Below are 19820 nucleotides of genomic sequence, written 5' to 3'. Positions count from 1 at the left end.
CTTAAGGCACTTTAGGTCCTCCAGTTGATTATACGGGTGCTATCAGGACTCTGTATAATACAAACTGAATCCTCTGATAATTAATATAAGCCAACATTTACTGGGTACTTACAATGTCAAAAGGATAGTTCTGAGTTGTCCATGAATCATCTCTTTTAATCTTCACCCATATGAGGTAGGTACTATTTCTATCTCCACTTTACAAATGAAGAAACTGAGGCAGGCACAGACAGGCTAAACAACTCACCCAAGGGAATCTATTTTGCAGAGGACTGAACCAAACTTGTAAACTAGGCTATCTTACTCTAGAGCCACACTAATGACCTATATGACTGCATAGGTCTGGAAAATTCTACCATTCTGCAACTTTAAGTCTCACCCTTCCTCAAAAAGGCTCTAACACACAGACCAGGATTAGTCTTCATAACACCTCATACTTACTTCTCCACTCACAATATTTGCCTCTATTTATTGCAACTGCTTGCTTAATGTGTCTCCCTATCAGACTATAAGCTTGATGAGGACAAAAGCCATATATGTCTAGTTCATTATTAAATCTGCAGAAGCTAGAACTGTCTAGTATATACAAAGTATTCAGTAAATATTTCATGAAGGAATGCACATTTTACTGTTATGTATTCAGTGCTTACTATCCTAGGTCCAATCTAAGCACTTTATATTCAATTACTTAATAGCCCCCCAAAATTTTTTTTACATAAGAGGAAAATGAAATTTGGAGAGGTTTAGTAACCAGCCACATATCACATAGTGGAATAAACAGCCAGGATCTGAACACAGGCATCTGACTCTAGAGCCTGTGCCTGTTACTCTACTTCTAAATATGGACAATTTTCAAATTTTTAAATCCTCTGTTTGAATAACTGCTTTATGTCAGAAAGCAGTTGGAGAATTGGAAAATACTGCTAACAAAAAGATCTCTATCCCATAATCTTAACATATTTATTAAGTAGTAGAGTTAAAACAGAAAAGAAAAGCCCATACTTGCCTCTAAATTTTTTCCAAAATTTAAAAAATATTTTAGAAACTTTAAAAAGAGTATTTCTGATTTTTAAGATGTGGGAATGGTGAATGAAGAATGAGGAAAAGAGCTGAATTTGTTTTTACTGAAGTAGTTGACTTCTAGCATTTTTTTCATAAAGAGAGAACACTGTAGTTATAAGTATGAATTCCAATCTAACAAAACATACTTTTACAGTGCTGTTACACAGACTTTGTAATCAATATTTTTAGATTATTACCTGAAAAAAGTTTAGTATTTGTGGCCATCTTCAGAGTAGGTTTTGTAGATAAACTGTGATGGTTTCTTGGATCAAAGAAGTCCTATTTTCTCAACTAGTATCAACAAGTACCAAGCTCTCTATAAGACAAATCACCATGGTTTGGATAGCTTTCTGATGACAGATTATATCTCTTAAAATCTAAGCCAAGGAAAAAAACATGTCCCCATGAATCTGTTACACAAAATCTGAACTTGGAGGTAGCCACTTCTGACAGATCTAATTATAATCTTAACTGATTTTAAAAAAAGGACAATGGTATAATACCTGTCTTTAAAATCTGTATCTAATCTGAATCTAATAAGGGACACAAGCAGACAAATTCAGATTGCGAGATGACTATATGAGATTAAAATAATGTCAAGACAAAAAATGGCAGGATATTATTTACAATTAAAGGACACCTAGATGCTTTGTGACCACCTAGAGGGGTGGGGTAGGGAGGGTGGGAGGGAGCGAGATGCAAGAGGGAAGAGATATGGGGATATATGTATATGTATAGCTGATTCACTTTGTTATAAAGCAGAAACTAACACGCCATTGTAATGCAATTATACTCCAATAAAGATGTTAAAAATAAATAAATAAAAATTTTAAAAAAGGGGCTTCCCTGGTGGTGCAGTGGTCGGGAGTCTGCCTGCCAATGCAGGGGACACGGGTTCGTGCCCTGGTCCGGGAAGATCCCACATGCCGCGTAGGGGTTGGGCCCGTGAGCCATGGCCACTGAGCCTGCGCGTCCGGAGCCCGTGCTCCGCAGCGGGAGAGGTCACAACAGTGAGATCTGGCCCGTGTACCACAAAGAAATAAAAATAAAAATAAAAAATTAAAATAAAAATAAATAAAGGACACCTAGAGAGATATGACAAGTAAATGCAGTAACTGATGCTTGACTTGATCCTGGATTTAAAGAGGAAAAAAAAAAGGGCTTAAAACAGCATTATTGGGACAATTAGAACATGTGGATGGACTGTATCAAATAATATTACTATATTAATGTTACTCTCTTGGATGTGATGTTGTTATTGCGGTTATGTAGGAAAATGTCCTAGTTCTTAACACTATTAGCCTGCAACTTACTTTCAAAAAAAAAAAAAGAAAAGCAAAGGGGCCAGAAGTTAATAATTAAGTGGAAAGTATACGAATGTTCATTGTGCTACACATTCAACGTTTTTGTAGATTTGGTATTTTTTTAAATAAAGGGAAACATTCAGAAGAATTCTATATCTCTGAATAATTGTAGCATTTTTTAGATGATCAGGATATTTTCAGTTGTAACAAAGTAAAGTCAAAAATCTTCCAGGCTTATGAGTTAGATTTGCCATCATGATCTATAAGTGCCTAAATGTCATAAAGAGCAGTTCTAAAACAGGTATGCCTAAACCAAAACCATCAGTTTGGGCAATGCTTTAGTTTTCAAATGGCAAAAAAGCAGTGCTTTTAAATGATACTCTTGTATCTAGATAAAGTGATAAATTGTAGGTATCTTTTTTATCCTACACTCTTTCCCCCTTTTGCCACTCCCTCCAATTCCTTTATTCACATTGATGTGTACTTTCATGTTGCCAAATTATTCACATAGTAAGTATTCACCAAATATTTTTAAATGAATAAATCAAGATGGGAATGTTCCTGTGTCTACATCACTCTAAATATAGATGCACTACTAAATCATCTGAAAGCATATAGAATTATCTGTTAATTTCCCATTCAGTTAATTTGGGATGTTTTTTTTTTTTTTCCTGTACGCGGGCCTCTCACTGTTGTGGCCTCTCCCGTTGCGGAGCACAGGCTCCGGACGCGCAGGCTCAGCGGCCATGGCTCACGGGCCCAGCCGCTCCGCGGCATGTGGGATTTTCCCGGACCGGGTCATGAACCCTGCATCGGCAGGCGGACTCTCAACCACTGCACCACCAGGGAAGCCCTGGGATGATTTTTAAAGTGTAATCAACCAAGAGGGCCCGATGAGGTGCTGGATTGTTCAAAATATGCAAACAAAACAGTCATCAGAGTGGACAATAAATAACAGCCTTAACATGCTTCAAATGAAGATAACCCCTAATGTACTATACCAAACTCTACAGTCTCAATGCGATGCTCTTCAGGTCCTTGAGCAGATCCAAAAGTGTTTCCTGAGGAAACTTCTGCTTTGTCTCTAAGTAGTCCTAAATCTAGAGTCAATTTAAGGACAGAGGTGGGAGTGCCCTCAATCTAGGCAAGAATACAACTCAGTCAAGAAGTGATTGTTCCTCATCTCTTAGCAACAGCCTGAATGTAACAACTGTTATTTAAAGGAGATAGTTTAAGGGACATGTTAGCCTTTTCTTAGATCTCTGCCAGTATCCTTTCACCAGGAAATCTACATACCTGGCAAACATTAGTTTAGCTACTTATAGAAATGCCTTCCTTCACTAAGTTAGTTATCATTGAACATTCTTTCTCTTATCTAGTCTCTACTAAAAATGGCAATGTGAAGAATGCCTTATGAATCTTCTGCAGCACTTCTACTGAAGACAATTTAAGGATTCATAAAATAAATCACTCCCTTAGACATCAGGGCCCCATAAAACAATTGCGATTACTGATATAATGGTAAGTTGTTTTTTTTTTTTTTTTATCAGAACATGATAACCATGAACCTCATTGTAACTGTCAGGTAACAGAATTATTCTTCGCCAAGGTTTTAGAAATAATTCTCTTCCCTTATTTTATCTGTCTATACATCTATACACACACTTCCATAACCATATATATGGTGTGTATAGTATATGCATAATATATAACTGCATAAAATATGTATATATTATAATACATTCTATATAAAATATATTTAATATATTTGTATAATATGTAAAATACAAGTGATTCTGTGACATGAATATTTTATGTTTTATATTTTAATCCTTTTAGGATGTACTTGAAGTTCTAATAAATCGTGTACAAACCACTGGCTTCAACATTATTTACTAAGTACTTAATATTTATGTATTAGTCTGCAGTCCAATGTCATTTGCCATATTATGTGAAGTATTTTTGGAATTCCTTCTACATGATTCAAATTTGTTTGAAGAAATAATGTCCACTTCTTGAGCATACTAAATGACACATGTTTTCTTATTTAAGCAGCTAAATGACCTAAATTGAGGGAATTATTATAATCCCCATTTCACAGATACAGAAATTAAGGCATGGGGAGTTTATGTAATTTGCAAAACTCACATAGCTAATAAGTGGTGAAGTTGTAGAATAAATTTTAGCAGTCTAGTTCCAAGACCCACCAGTAACTACAGCTAGTAAGGAACAAGAAATCAAAGAAAGAACCAGAAACCACAGCCATATCTACATCTGGAAAAAACACTTAAAAGATCCAAGACTTAAAACAGAGATCCATGGAACTCAAATCTATATTAACATATATAAGTTTAACAGTAAAACTGAAAAACCTCTGTAGTGAAACCACAAGGTTCAGCTCTGTTCCCAAATGCCTTGTTGTTTCCAGGGATCTGCAGGGTTTTTACCTGTCACATACCTGATTGAGTTTTCTACTCAAAATCACCAACACTCCTGCCTGCTACCCAACAAAATCAGTATGTCATGGCTGTAAGTTAGATCAAAGGATTAATATCATATTAATTATATCATTATTTCCCAATTCATTACAAACTTTTCCATATAAAATGTGAACACTGACATACTCAAAAATTACGGTCAAGAAGCTTCCTGTCCAATTAAGACAGCAAAACTAATCAGATAAACTTTCTGAGTGAAGGCACTGACTGTCCATAGAGAAATTATTTCAATATATAACGCGCTGTAAAGGACTTGGGAAAGAGATATTTGAGAAATTTTATATAGTTACACTTCTCACAGTAAGGAATTCCATCTATAATGTGCACTGAAAATTAGTATCTATCAAAAACAGTTCCAGGTTGCCTTTACCAAGAAACCCTTTATTTAATTGCCCAGATGTCTGGATATCCACCACCTAGCATATCACTTTGTGCCATGAATGAATGAATTCATTCAGAGAGGAGAAATTAGGAGTTTATATCACAATTATTGTATGTTATTTATTTATAGTGTCTATAATTCTATAAGAGTTATTCAGCAACTAAAATGATTCCTGGCATAGTAGGTATATGAAATACATTTGTTGAATGAATGAAGACATTTCTGACACTAAAATAAATAATAATTATAAAGTTATGAAAGCACTTTATTATCGAGATCACTAGTACAATTTGATGGTTAAGAGTGAGGTCTTTGGAGCTGGACTGTATGGGTTGGTACCCCAGTTTTGCCACTTATTATCTGTGAGAAATTAGGCAACTCTTTTTGTTTCATCTTCTTCATTCATAAAATGGAGATAAGATTTCTGTGAGGCTATGATTTCTGTGAGGCTGTCTGGCACATAATAGATACACACTGAATGTAACTGCTATCTTTATACCTATAGAGAAAGAGCTTGGATCACATGTTGTGGGTCAGGTTTAGAAACTGGGAGTAGTATCAGCTGGGATGCAAAAGGAGGTTTTCCTACTCAACCACAAACTTCTTTAAACCCAGTGAAGAAACTACAGATACACTGCACTTCATAAAAGTAAATACAATTGTACCTTTCAAACATATAATCTCTAAAATAACCTAAACGATCCCTAAGCAAACATCTTCTTTCCCACTGTAACTCCACAGAAGTTGGGAGAAACTGACAATATTCATTGGGTAAATGATACAAGCATCTGTGCAAGTCAGTGTCACTATGAGGGCTTTTCTAAAAGTGATAAAATTTCACCTTCTTGTAGAGGAAAGCTAAGAAGGAAGACAGTTAATAAAAACTTAAGTCTTTGTGACACATTGCCACCCTGCTGAGCTGTGAACTACTCGAATCTAGACACAGATAGAAGTTTTAATTTCCCTCCCTTCACATTAAAGGATAAAAGAGCGCCATCCAATAGAAATATAATGTGAGCCACAAATATGAGCCACATACGTAATTTGAAGTTTTCAAGTTGCCTCACTAAAAAAGTAAAAAGAAACAGGTGAAAATAACTTTAATCACATTTCATTGAAGCCAATATATCCAAATATTATCATTTCAACACATAACCGGTATTTAAGAAATCTCAGTAAGGTATTTTACATTCTTCCTTTCAAACTAAGTCTTCAAAAATCCAGTGTGTATCTTGTACTTAGAGCAGATCTCAATTCAGATCAGCCTCCTGTCAAGTGCTCAATAGTGGCATGTGGCTAGTGGCTACCATATGGGAAAGCACAGGTATATGGGGATTCTGAGAACATTTCTTTCTACTTTTCACTAAATCATGTACTTCTTCCTCAAAAGCTAAAAAGGTCTCAATATATCTACGGTAATTCATACGGTGTGGACAAATCAATAAGCTAACACGTTCTAATAGCTCAATTTTCCTAATATTTAAAATAAAAAATATACTTCAGATAAGGAAAATACGTCAAATTACTTAGCCCAAAAGTCAATTTTTGCTTACAGTGTCCTAAGTACCAGACTATAATAGCTCTTGCCACCTACTCTATAAATTTACAAACTTCTAGTGTATAATATTTGCCAATATTCTTTTATTGAGAATTTCTCCCATAACTTTAAAGTAAATGAAATGGGTCAAATAATCAGATTTTGCTTATAGTTTGCTGTCTATAGCATGATTTTCCCTTACTGAACTAGTGATGAGACAGTACAGGTCTGATTTAATACTATAAATTCAGAACAAATGGAAAAGCATTAAAATCAGAAGTGCTTCTGGACCATTAACTTCCATGCTGATTTGACATGCGCCTCAGTACTCAGGCAACAGACTCAGGAATATAACCTATTCCTAAAGCAAACAGTATTTTATCTCATAACCATCTGGGGCGCTCCTCGGAAGGGCCACTTGCATAGTGCTGTCTGGTATATTTTAATATCCTAAGACCTACTTTAGCGAAACCCATTTTGCTAGGAAAAGACGACTGACATAGAAGAGATTATGGAGAGAACAAAATTTTGGCTGAGGCCCTTGCTTTCATTATTTAGCTGAGGAAAATCATTGGTTATATACGCTTTCAAAATCCTATGGTTTTTCTAAGGTACCAATAAAAGTGATACCATTCATAACATGGACAGTGGTCTCTTTCATATATCGCCTATAGTCGCAAACTTAAGTGCCAAGCAGATGGTTGAAATCTGTTTCGTATAAAATGTGCGCTTTTTTCCCCCAACTGTGTTCTTTGTATTCATATTCAGCCTAGGTTTGAGCCATCAAAACACTGGCACTATGTCGATCATTAGCAGCATTTTAGACAACTGGCAAATAAGGTATTCACTGTTCTCCACAAAATGTTCAGCTAATATTTCCCAGATGTATAATTAAGGCAAAAGATCATCTTCTTAAATTGGTATCAGCACTTTGGATGGCTTCTGGCTTCCAAGAGATACTATCAGTGGAAAACAATTTTATATCAAAAATAAGGGTTCTGTTTCTGGGGTGCTTTTGTTTGCTTGTTATACAGCTGCCCATAAAAAGAAATCTATAAATTTCCCCAGGCTTCACCTCCTGTCTAAAGGAATAGGTAGCTAATACAAAATGAGTCATGTTACTTTTACTATGCAAATCTATGATTTGCATAGATAAGTTTCTTCAAGTTATTTAATATTTTCTAATTTTCAAAATATTTGTACAAATATTACTTTAAAAATCAACAGTGTGTGACTTTTTAATAGAAAATCACTTTTTTGTTGCCCAATAATTTGTTCTATACAATGATTCATTTTTATGATTATACACAAATAAATGAATTTTAATTTGCATAGGTTAGAGCATAGGAATATGTTAAAGCAGCAAATTCGTTACTTAAATACTTGATATATGGATTCATGCAAAAACAACTTTTGGTGTATCAGATTTCCTACATATAAAATGGGAAGAGATGTGCTTTTAGGATATTTCATAATTAGCAGTAAGCAGTCAGAAGAAACTATAGCTATATTGTTGCTATTTAGGTACAAGTTACCTGGGATCAATAATCATAAGTGCATTTAAAACAATTATAGTTGTATTAACTACAAATTTTAAAAAAGTAAGTCAATAAGCTTCTTACGGGTTTTTTTATATGCCAAAATAATTTTCAAATATCAAACAAAAATATATAATTTTCATTGAAGTTCTGACCATTTTATATTTGTCAAGAATTAAACCTAGTTTTCAAAGTTTGAATTCAGTGGCTTGCATTCAGAGATATCCAAATACTTTTATAAATTTTACTAAGTTTAAGATGCCTCATTAGCATCAGAGGATAATTTGATACTCATTTTAAAGCCCATTTTATAGACGTATGACTGAAACCCCCCAAATTTAAATGACTTGTACATCACAAAGTTTTAATTCTTGATTTAGAAACTGTAGGAACATATGCCAACTTTGTATATCACTAAATTCTGGATTATAAAATATATTAGCAGTAAGTTGCCCAACTGGGATGACTTCCAGATTTTCTTTCTTGTTTAACAGTAGGAAATTTGCACATTTTCCTCCCTCTAAATGTAGTTCTGGTTCAATAAGGCTCTCTTGTACTTCTTTCTTTTTTTAAACAATCTTTATACCTGTACCACAAGAATAAGAGAATAACACCCATTCCTTATTCCTAAATTAAAAAGAGGGAGGGAGGTTCAAGAGGGAGGGGATATACGTATACATAGAGCTAATTCACTTCGTTGTACAGCAGAAAGTAATACAACATCGTAAAGCAATTTTACCCCAATAAAAAAAATTAATAAATAAAAGTTTTTAAATTTAAAAAACAGTATTCTGTGTAGCACAGTTTGATAAATACTTCTCTTTAGCAATGTTTCATATTTATTGTTATAAAATGTAAAACAAGGATTATGCTCAGAAGAGAAATATATTATCATCTAACTCAATTTGTGTATACTTAGAAAAAAGAAATCTGCAATAAATTTTGAAAAATACTGTAGGAAAAGAATAGAATAAAAAATTCTACATCATAATTATTAAGCAAAGAATTAACTTTAACACACAGTACGTTCCTACGCTAACTCAAATATACGAATCTATACTTAAAACTTACAGCTAATGTGTACAGGGACTTACTGATACCACAGTCATATTTTCAAAGTATAGATAATACGGAAGGTCATTGGATATGTAGTCAAAGATTATGTTACTGATGGTATAACTACACTTTTTTTCAAGCACTGGGTTTTAAATAAAGCATGCAATCTGCCAAACGTAAGATATTAGCAGTATGTGAAGCCTGCCCTCTCAGATTATATAGCTTTTTAATGCATCTTTCATTGGTTGTTCCTCTACTTCTTGCTTCATAGGGTTTAACATTTTTCTTGAGATTGCCAACTATTAGTGCATATTAGATCGGCTGGCCTGATGCTAATGCTAATAGTTACCTAATTTATGTTGAGAACCACTTAAAATTTTGCTTTGGACTACCTGTTTGTAATCTTAGTTGATCTTGCCACTTTCCGGGCCAATGTTTTATTTATTCATATAAAGACATACAATGTCCAGAGCCCCCCTGTTGTCCTAATGCTCTACTGTCTAGTCTTTTTTTTTTTTTAATTCCATCTTATCTTTATAAATAGACTTTCAGCTCTTTGACCTAAAATGCCACTCTCTTGCTTTTCATATTCCCCCACAGTGCCTTGTTTAGCAATCCATATATAATGTATTTTTCACAATATTTGTAATAGTTGAGGATAGGGATCTGATGCACCTGAGAGTTTCAAACACATAGAATGTGAATCTTATCTTTCGAAACACTTAGATTCAAAATAGTTCATAGCAATTTGAGCACTTAATCCTGAGTAAGAATTATACATAGTACTTAGATTTAAAACTCCTAAAATATACTATGGTTACATGTTCCTGCCCAACACCACTCCACTGAGAGGGAAACTGAGAAGTGATTCCACATGTTAAAGGCTGGTTGTATAATATATTCTGTCTCCAAATAGATGCATAAATGTAAGAATCCTGACCACTAGAGTGAGGAGCTAGGAATCTTTCAAATGTATTTCAAAGTGATGAAATTTTAGACTTGAGAGATTTTAGAGATTATCTAGCCCACCTTCGAATTTTACAGATGCACACGCTAAGACCCCAAATCTCTTCTCAGTATGCAGGGAAGAACTGGATCTTGAGATCCTACACCCAGCTACTAACACTTTCTTATTAGGTTATACTTCCAAAGACAAATCAATGAAGATATTGACAAATGTAAATTTTTACCAAAAAAGAGGAAATTGTTCTATGCTTTAGGAGAAATACTAAAAATCCACCAAAAACCTGCCATTTTATATGTATGCCTTAATATTCTAACACTTAAATTTCTAATCTCAACCCCAAATCTCAAATATCCCCAAATGTAACTCAGGCGTATCTTGATTTAGCCTTCTTGAATGCAAATTTTCCATTAAATATGAACTCCAATACCACCTTCAGATTTTTAAAGCTGAATATTATTATATGTCCCTATAGCTCATGTCATAAGATTCTGTGCTGCAAATGAGAAAGTGGGAATGAACTTTGTTTCTATTTCTATGAAATATTTCTTCCTTTCAAGATTTTCTCCCAAAACTGCAGCTTCATCAGGATTTGGTATGATTTATTCAAAATCAACTTATTCAAAATTTCATTACCCTCTAAGCGAAAAAGTTTCTCCTAAATTCCAAACTTTTGTATGTGTGTATGTGTATAACTATTTCATTCCCCAAAATAAATTCTTCACATAACTCTTAGCGACACCCAATTATCTTTTAATTTACTTTTGAAAGTCTATATAGTCTGCTCCTTTACTTTGTTCCTTAAATTGATTATCAGGAGCTTCTGGATGCCTTTCTTTCTCTAGAAGAATGCTTTTAAAGCATTCAATATTCCTAAACTGTTTATAGGTCAAATTAGATCCGTTTTATTCTTCCAGTAATGCTAAAATTTTTAGAAACGATTACACTACCACATTTACATCCCACAGCCCTTAGGGCTCTCAAAACAATACATTTTCCTGTGTTTCCCAAATGCTAATTATGTTTAGGACTGGAGAGAAATAGAAGTTCTGGTCTCAGAAATAGCATTCATTGTTATCTTTGTTTTTCCATCCCAAGGTGTTCTGTTTGATTAATGGGACTTTGCATACTACATAGAAGTTTTCTTCGCATCCTGATAATACTATGGGGGAGATGACAATCTGAATCTGATATTGTATATTCAGTTAGCACTCATTCAAGGTCAAAGTTAGTGAATTAGTGAATGAATCAGAAATTGAAGTTTGATTACCAGTTCACTCCTTTCACTACACATTATCCTAACAAATCTTCAACATAGATCCCTTGTAGTGCTGATAAAAAAGAAGAAATATTGGCATTAATTTTATGACATCTTCCTGCAAACGCTTCTCAAACATATTACGAAACTCGACAGCAAATTTTTTAAATGGGGGTTGAAACAAAAGGACATCGAGAAACAAGTTTTAAAAAAGTCTTTGGACTTTGTAAATTATTGCCCAACAAACTGGCTCAGGGTAAATAACCCAAAGGAAGAATTGTAAGCAAACAAGTAATACCTTGACTCCAGAATTAGAATAAAAATGTTTTAGATCTTCATCAAGCAACCTATATTAACTGTGAATGAAAAATTAATAGCATAAATAAAACCTCACTTTTTCATTTTGTGTTCTCTTATGTGAAGACATATTTTTCATTTTCAGTGTGTTTCTTTTTCATTAGGATGCTCTTTTATTAGATAAAAATTGTTTAAAATGACAAATCAACAGATCATATTTGCAAGTTTCACAACCAACTCTCAAACAACCTACCCCCTTGGTACCATCATCCTAATTCACATAAAAACAGAAAACAAAACCCAAATCAGTACTAAAGTAAATAATTTACTACATTTAAAATAAATTTTGATTAAAAATATACCAAGAAAGCAAGATTTGGGCCTGTGTCCTATTTTACTACTAGATTAAAAAATATACCAACAAGCAAAGCAGGTTAACTCTTTCCTTTCTTTCTCAGTGATGTTCCTGAAGCCCTAAAAGAGAGGACACATCCTTTATGGAATTGCTGCTCAGCGTCCCAACTGGTCTAACTCTCTTAAAGTGCCAATATAAAAAGCTTATAAGGTTTCAAGGGTGCCTTTTCTTTGGCCCTATACGGCAAATTTCATTTCTTCATATTACATCTACTCTCAATGCATCTGATACTCAGGTTTAAATGTCACAGAAATGACTGGGATGGAGAGGGGAGGCACGTGTGCATAGAACATAATAAAATCCTATGCAGCTCTACAATGAGAAATATTAAAAATGAAGCTACTAATACATTTTTAAGAAACATCCTATCTTCTGTTTTTTTAACATTTTCTCTTCGAAAAAACACATTCTTTCAAAGATGTGAAGAGCAGAAATAGAAACACTGTTACATATGAAAGTTTCAAGGGATTTGCTGCCAGCAGCTTTTCTTTATAGTGTTCCTCTTACCTACAGTATGTGTTGGCACTGGCAGGTAGCCCTAATTCGTTAGTAGCCAAATTATTTTTGTCCCTGAAGTACGAGAAATCTCCATAGCACATGAATGAGACATGGTTTACTAGTTTACACACATCTTTATAACTCCAAGAAACCAAAACTCATTCACAAATGCTTTCATTTCAGCTGAGAGAAGGGCTGCAGAATACTACAGCTACCTACTTTGAATTCCTGGTCCCCATTCTCCACGAGAAGACAAATAGAAAAAAACCTTTTACATTTCCATAAAGAACTTTGGTCCTTAATGCAAGAAAAATAAACAGCTTTCTGCTCACCATACTCCACATTTCATGTAAGCCAAAATAGTTCAGTAGAAGGCATTAAGAAAAAACGTCATTTAGTAATAAACCTAAATGTCTCCAGATAAAAATTCATCACGACAGCATAGTAGGTTTAGATAACGTGGTCCACAACAGTTAGCATCCTCTTACTGCATGATCACCAACTACATTTATATAGTGCTGTACCACCTTCACTAACTCATAGAGAAAATAGGAAGCAGACATAAGCAACACTCAGAAATAAACATATAACACAAGTGATGATTCAGCTATAGCAAGAAATCTCTGAATTCTGAGGCAAGACGAAAGTAAATGCATTAATACTAAACAGCCAAGTGACTGAAATGTCACTTAGATACAAAGAGAGATTTAAAATACAATGAGCTGAGTTCAGTTTTGAATTGACTTAAGCTTCGATACTGATTTCAAATGTCTATGAACAACCACAAGTTTTTGTTTTTAATTTTCCTTCTGTCATGTTTTATGGGTAAAAAGTCCTTACACTACCTTGTAATAGATTACTTTCAAGCTGGGTGACAAAAGGGCATAATGACCGGAAAATGATACAAAAGAAACAGAAAAAGCATGTTAATAAGTTTATCAACAAACCTGGGTAATTCTCATGAAGTACAGATTAAGGTTCAGTGGTTCCAAACTGGCAGCATTCAAGTTGGGTTCATATTTGGGTTTTTTGTTGTTTGTTTTTTAAAACCACCTGTCCTAAAACGACATTGTTTATGCTAATTATCTTTGTTTATGCCACAATTCTGTTTGTTTACTACATTCTTTTAAAATACCATATCCCTATAAACAGTTCTCACCAGAATTCTTCTAAATCTTGTTTCGGTCTGGTCCTTCTCGGCAGCCCACTGAGCAGAATGCAGCTCTACAATGAAGGCGCAAGAGCTGGGAACAACTTTGAGTCTCTGACTCCTCAGGCTGGCAAAGGCAGGGAGTACTGCTGAGGTTTTACACTCAGGCTCCGAGGGAAAAGGATACTGAATGTGGAGAAATGCAACACCCCCCTATTGGACAAGCAGAACCACACGCCACAGTATCTCCAGAGATGTAGGAACTCTCAACTAGTAAGTGAAGAGAAGAATAGATAATGCTAAAGAGAAGGGAGTGCAGTTTCCAAACTGCAGGAGAAAACACAGAAGTCAGAAAGGATGAAAAGGTCACCTCCTGAACCATTATTAGTTCCTGATTAAAGTGGAGAAATATGAGGCATTCTCTTAAAGAATGTCCAAATAAGTGCTGTTCGCTGAAGCAAAATAGTATGTCTTTAAATTTTTTCTTCTCCAGCAATATCACTCGATCATGTTCATCCATATAACATTCAAATTTTATATTTAATGTAAATGACAATGCTCTCAATCAGTGAAAAGAAAAAAGGACAGAATGAATGGAGCAAGAAAGAATTTGCTATGTTTCAGTCCATTTCTTGTCCAACAAAATGTTTCCTTTAAAAGGAAGATATTTCATGTTTTGGTTAAATCTTTGCACATATTTCTATCTGAGTGCCATCATCTGAGTCAGAAACCTGACATATTAAACTATATATAAGTTAGAACAAGAGAAACATCAAGATTATTTTATTTCCCATGCTGTTAAACTCATTGAAATTATAAATGAGTAACAAACTATGGAAGAAAACCAAAATCTATCAGTTATATTTATTTAACTCGTCTATAGAAAGGGAGGTATTCAACATACATAATACACATCTGCATTATACACATACTCATTAGGTGGTTGGAGAATTGATTGTGGAAAGAACAGACAATAAAAGTCAGACTTTAACCATGAATATAATTTGGCTTTTTAAATGCATTATGAATGTAATACCTTTGAAATAGCTTCCAGCTCTATGGAGGAGTAATGTGCTCAAGTATTAGAACAGGCCTTATTAGTTGCCTCTCAGGTATGGTGCATATACAGACTTTAGTTAAAAGCTCCCTAAGCACAGATAAATACATTATTGTATGCTGATTATACTTGAGAAACATAAGACCATATCAGCGTGTGAAGTAATCATAACATCCACACATTTCTCTATCTATCAACCTGCTAAACACTGAACTACCTGACATTTAACCCTTAATTGTTCTTGGTAATCAGTCAGATCGCATCGCCTGCTAAGTCTTCAGGACAGTCCTCCAGTTTGAGTGTGACACAAGTATGGTTTGTCCACTGCTTCATGCAAGCTGCCTTCCAAACTAATATCTTAGCTCAGTTAGCTTGCAAATTATTGGGATGGTAATTAAAATCTATAATCAGTTGTAGGCACCTTTTCCTCTACAAGGTAATAGAAAATAAAAAATAAATAAATAAAATGAACAAAGGCAGATATCAGAACATCCTGAAAACATAACATCAAACTTACAGGTTTACAGGTGCCATTAGGTGACAATGTGAGCCGAAAACTTTCCTTTGATTCACACCTAGGGGTTACCTGCTAACTTGAATGTATTTATCACTCATGAGCACAATGGTTTAAAAAAAAGTTTTTAATCAAGCTGAATGAATCTGTCCAGGTGATAAATACATTATTACTATGGACAAACTTTAGGTAATTAAAGTACTGCTAGTGTCAGAAATATTCTTGCAGCCCATTAACAGTGATTTTTCATGGTAATTTTTAAAATTAATTTTTCACAGTACCTGATGTATATGTCTTTCTTCAGGAAAACACTTAAAAGTCTCTTAATGTGAAAAATTATTTCTTTAGTCTATATGGCCATAAATAAATTAGATGGGAATATAAAATAAATAGTTAAATTTTTGTTGCAGAAGGTTTTACTCTTGTAGTGTTCCCTTCAACATGTAGAAAACTGGCAGTGTGTTTCTGCACCCGTTTTGAGAGAAGCCATCAAATAGGTGCTATTATAAGCTTAATCTGCTTCATCCCACTACCTTAGAGCCCAACTTTTTTTTTTCTTTCTAGACATTAATAGACTGTCTTCTTAAGCAATCATCTTATACTTGCTTTTTAATTAAGTCTCTTAACATAAAACAATTAGAAAGTGTAACAAGTAGCTTGGTCATAAAACAACTACATTACAGTCAAATAGGATAAATATAAACATAAGGAAAAACAGAATACAATATTATTGATAATAACAAAAAGTGCTTTTTTCATTCATCAGAAACAAACTGATATTGATATTTAAGACAAATATTTTAAATATTTTCATTCTAAGAACATGAAAAAATAAATGGTATTCTGAAAGGAAAAACCCTTAGTTACAATTTTTATTATTTATTTTCAGGTAAATATATAAATTCACTGTCTTCATTTAAAATTTTTTCGGAGAGTTCAGGCGTTCGTTCTAGACACTATTACTAACGTTTAGACCATGTTGCCAGTTATGTTTCCTCTAAATAGTATGAATTAAAAGATTTTGCTAACAAATAATTCCTTAGAGCATACTTTGCCTATTCACCTCCCACCTGAGAATTGTTTTTCATTAATCATAATCAATTATGTTAGGGATGCTTGACAGTAAAAATAAAATATTTCAACTTCTTTACTTTTTAGAATCATTGTTCAATTTGCTTTACCTCCTGAATATGTTTTAGCAGACAGCGAAATTGTTACTACTTCTGAATTATTTAGCAACTGTTTATTAGTCTGACAGTATTGATCATGTTCATTTCTAGGGCTGATAATACGGACATAACAAATCTATATTCCAATTTTGATCCAGACATTTAAGTTTCGAATATTCCTTAAAGTTTCAAATAGTCTACAGGTTGGAAATGATAATAGAAGATAGACAAGACTACTGATGAAACTAGAAAAAAAATCACATACAACTTCCAAAATACATAAGCCCCAAGCAACTTATTAATGTCCTCCAGAGCAATGTTCTCTATTTCATATAGAAATTTAGAAGTCTTCTTTTCAGATTTCTGACTAAGTTTGAGTGAACAACTCATCTATATCAGGTGAGCAAACAGAATAAAAACTTAACACTCGATAGAAATGACCTACATATCCAATGAAAGTTGCAGATAGTTGAAAAGGCAAAAAAAGCTGACTATGTATGAGAGTGTAATTACAGCATATATACCTCCTTTGGAGAATATAAATATTCAATATTGAGTCTGCATGATATATACTCTATGTGGGTGACTATAGATACACTCAGCCATACAAATTCAGTGTAAACAAATAGTAATGATTTACTGAGATTTTTCTATGTATTACCAATTACAACCACAGGGGAAATTATTAGGAAATTTTATACTGTAGGACATTTTTCAAAATTATTTTAGCTACTAATATTTCCAAAGATGCTGTCTATACTGACAACTCTATTGATTATCACTTGCTTATTTAATTAGGCAGTTAGAAAAGCACGCCTCTGAGTGACAAAAAACTGAAATTCTCACCAGGAGGAAAAAAAAAGTGTTAAGAGATTTGAGCATCGGAATAGGAAAGGGAAAAGTTTAGTTTAAAAAGAGATAATTGAAAAAATACAAATAAAGTTCACAGCAGGAAAGCTTGCCTATATAAAGGAATAGGCTACAGCCTGTTAATATGTAACTACCTTTTTATAAGAACAGTCATTTAACAGGCTTACAAATCAGACTCAGAGTTTTATTTTCGAAAAGTACAGAGTTGAAGAATACTATCATTTAAGTGTCGCTCTGCACATACTAGAAAACTCACTATGGTATTAAGCAGTAGTATGTTCCAGTATAAATAACTTCAATACCTACATATGAAACAGGCTATGTTTACCAAAAAAAAAAAAAAAAAAAAGCTAACTATTTTAAAGAGTTAATATACAGAACTTTGAAAAAAATAATTCAAAACTGTTAAGAAAGCTCAGCCGTTCACTGGAATTATGTGGTGAAGATGCACCTTAAGTTTTTTTTTTAAAAAAAAAAAGAGGAGGAGGAAATGAAAGAAAGAAGACAGTATTAAAGTATATATGCTGGCTATTTTACTTTCTCTCCTGATCTGATATTGGTTTCTCTAATAGCTGACCACATTCAAGTATTATTTTATTCTCAATACCCCTCTTCTCTTCCATTGCTTCACTTCTAGAATGTTTTAATCTTTGTCCTTTCTTTTTTCGTCTTTTCATATCAAATTCAGTCTTTTGAGCGATGAACAGCTTGACTTAGCATATTTTTAACCAGCTGGTCTAGCACCTAGCTTGCATTGCATAGTCAGATACAACAAATGTTTATACAGAAGGTAGCTTTCATGAAAATGAAAAAAAAAAGCCTGGGTATCATGCATCCTGGCTTTTTTTAGCTTTTTTTTCTAATTCACCATACAGAATACAAAGTTTGAATTCTTTTTAATGGCAAACAAAATTCTATTTATAGTTCCAAAAAATGAACTTATGCTAGGATAAGAACTCAAATTTAAAAACTGCAGTGTGTACTTATAGGAACACGAAGAGGGCTAAAATTCTTTCAGAGCCCTGCTTTACTTGCAAAAACATCCAATGGAAGGATATTACACACATTTCTCTAATAGGAAATACTTGACTACAAATAAACTTATTCCCATCATAGCAAAAGGGAAAACAGAATAAATCAAAATTCAGCTTAAGACAGTGCAAAAAGTGGCCACTAAAAACTTAAAAAGGGATCATCCCCATTTTTTTTTGACATTTCAGAGTAATGTACTAATAGATTCCTGTGATGTTAAATTTTCTTTAAAAAAAAAATCTGCTGTCTTATATCAACAAAAGGTCATGTGCTTTACTGAGCAGCTTCCAAAGTTTTACAGAAGAATCAAATAGGAACTTATAGCCTCCGTTTTAACCACCACTAAAACCTTCTGTCACCCCAGATATTACGAGACAGAGATGTTGAAAATGGTAACACTCTGCACACAAAAGCATTTAAAAAGGTGTAGAAGGGGAGAAAAATATCAATGAAGGAAGAAAGTAAGAGAGTGAATGAGAAAGAGAAAAGCAGCGAGTGGGAGAGAGAGAGATGCTTAATGTTCATTTAATTTCCTGTTATAGGACGTAACCTAAAAATATTAGCAGAAATCCCGGAGACTTTGCAAATCAGTTCCATTTGGTCTGGGCAATCAACAAAAATCAGCTAACAAGACTGCAGAAGCACTAGCTAAAAGCTTCTCCCTTAAAACACGTTTTAAGGGAGCATCTTCCAATGGATTCAGAGACTACTGTAAAATGGGATAGTTGCACTTCAATATATCAGGGGGGAAAAACTGTACTCACCTTTCAAACTCCTGAGGTAAATCAGGGTCAGTAAGCATGCTGGAAAAGCACAATTTCCCTTTGTCACAGCAGCCACCTATGATCGTCTCCAACTGAACCTGTCAAGTGAGTCCAAACCTTCTAAACCAATTGATTTTCTCCCTCCCTCCCTCTCTCTCTCTCTCTCTCTCTCTCTCTCTCAATCTCTCTCTCTCTCTCTCAATCTCTCTCTCTCTCTCTCTCTCTCTCTCTCTCTCTCTCTCACCCCCCCTCCCTCTCCTAGGACTCCTTGACCAGTCTCTTAAAGGGGTAGCGCACTTCCAGCAGCGGGTCGGGCTGCTCCCCCTTCCTCCAGCCACACGCTCTCGGGCTGCAAGGCACTAGACAACCTCAGGGTGCCTGTCCTTTCCTTTTAATTCTCCCTTCCAGACATTACCGAATGTGAGAAGTCAACTCATTTAACGCGTCTCCCATAC

General features: G+C 34.2%; 1 protein-coding gene across 7 annotated transcripts in view; it reads right to left on the bottom strand.

Annotated features, from left to right (window-relative positions):
* The window catches only part of SOX5 (SRY-box transcription factor 5), a 991328-nt gene that overhangs the window by 376489 nt on the left and 595019 nt on the right, over positions 1 to 19820 (bottom strand). For 2 of the 7 annotated variants that reach the window (XM_060306244.2, XM_030841271.3), the window contains exon 2: positions 19366 to 19463. The exons of 4 other annotated variants lie outside the window; for them this stretch is intronic. In XM_060306244.2, coding sequence (XP_060162227.1) covers positions 19366 to 19463 — 98 coding nt within the window. Of the gene's footprint in view, positions 1 to 13968; positions 14082 to 19365; positions 19464 to 19820 lie in introns of those variants that run through there. One more of the 7 variants, XM_060306249.2, reaches the window with a different exon arrangement.

This window comes from Globicephala melas, chromosome 10, assembly GCF_963455315.2.
Source record: "Globicephala melas chromosome 10, mGloMel1.2, whole genome shotgun sequence".
Taxonomy (NCBI): Eukaryota; Metazoa; Chordata; class Mammalia; order Artiodactyla; family Delphinidae; genus Globicephala; species Globicephala melas.
This window is presented reverse-complemented; position numbering and strand designations above follow the sequence as displayed.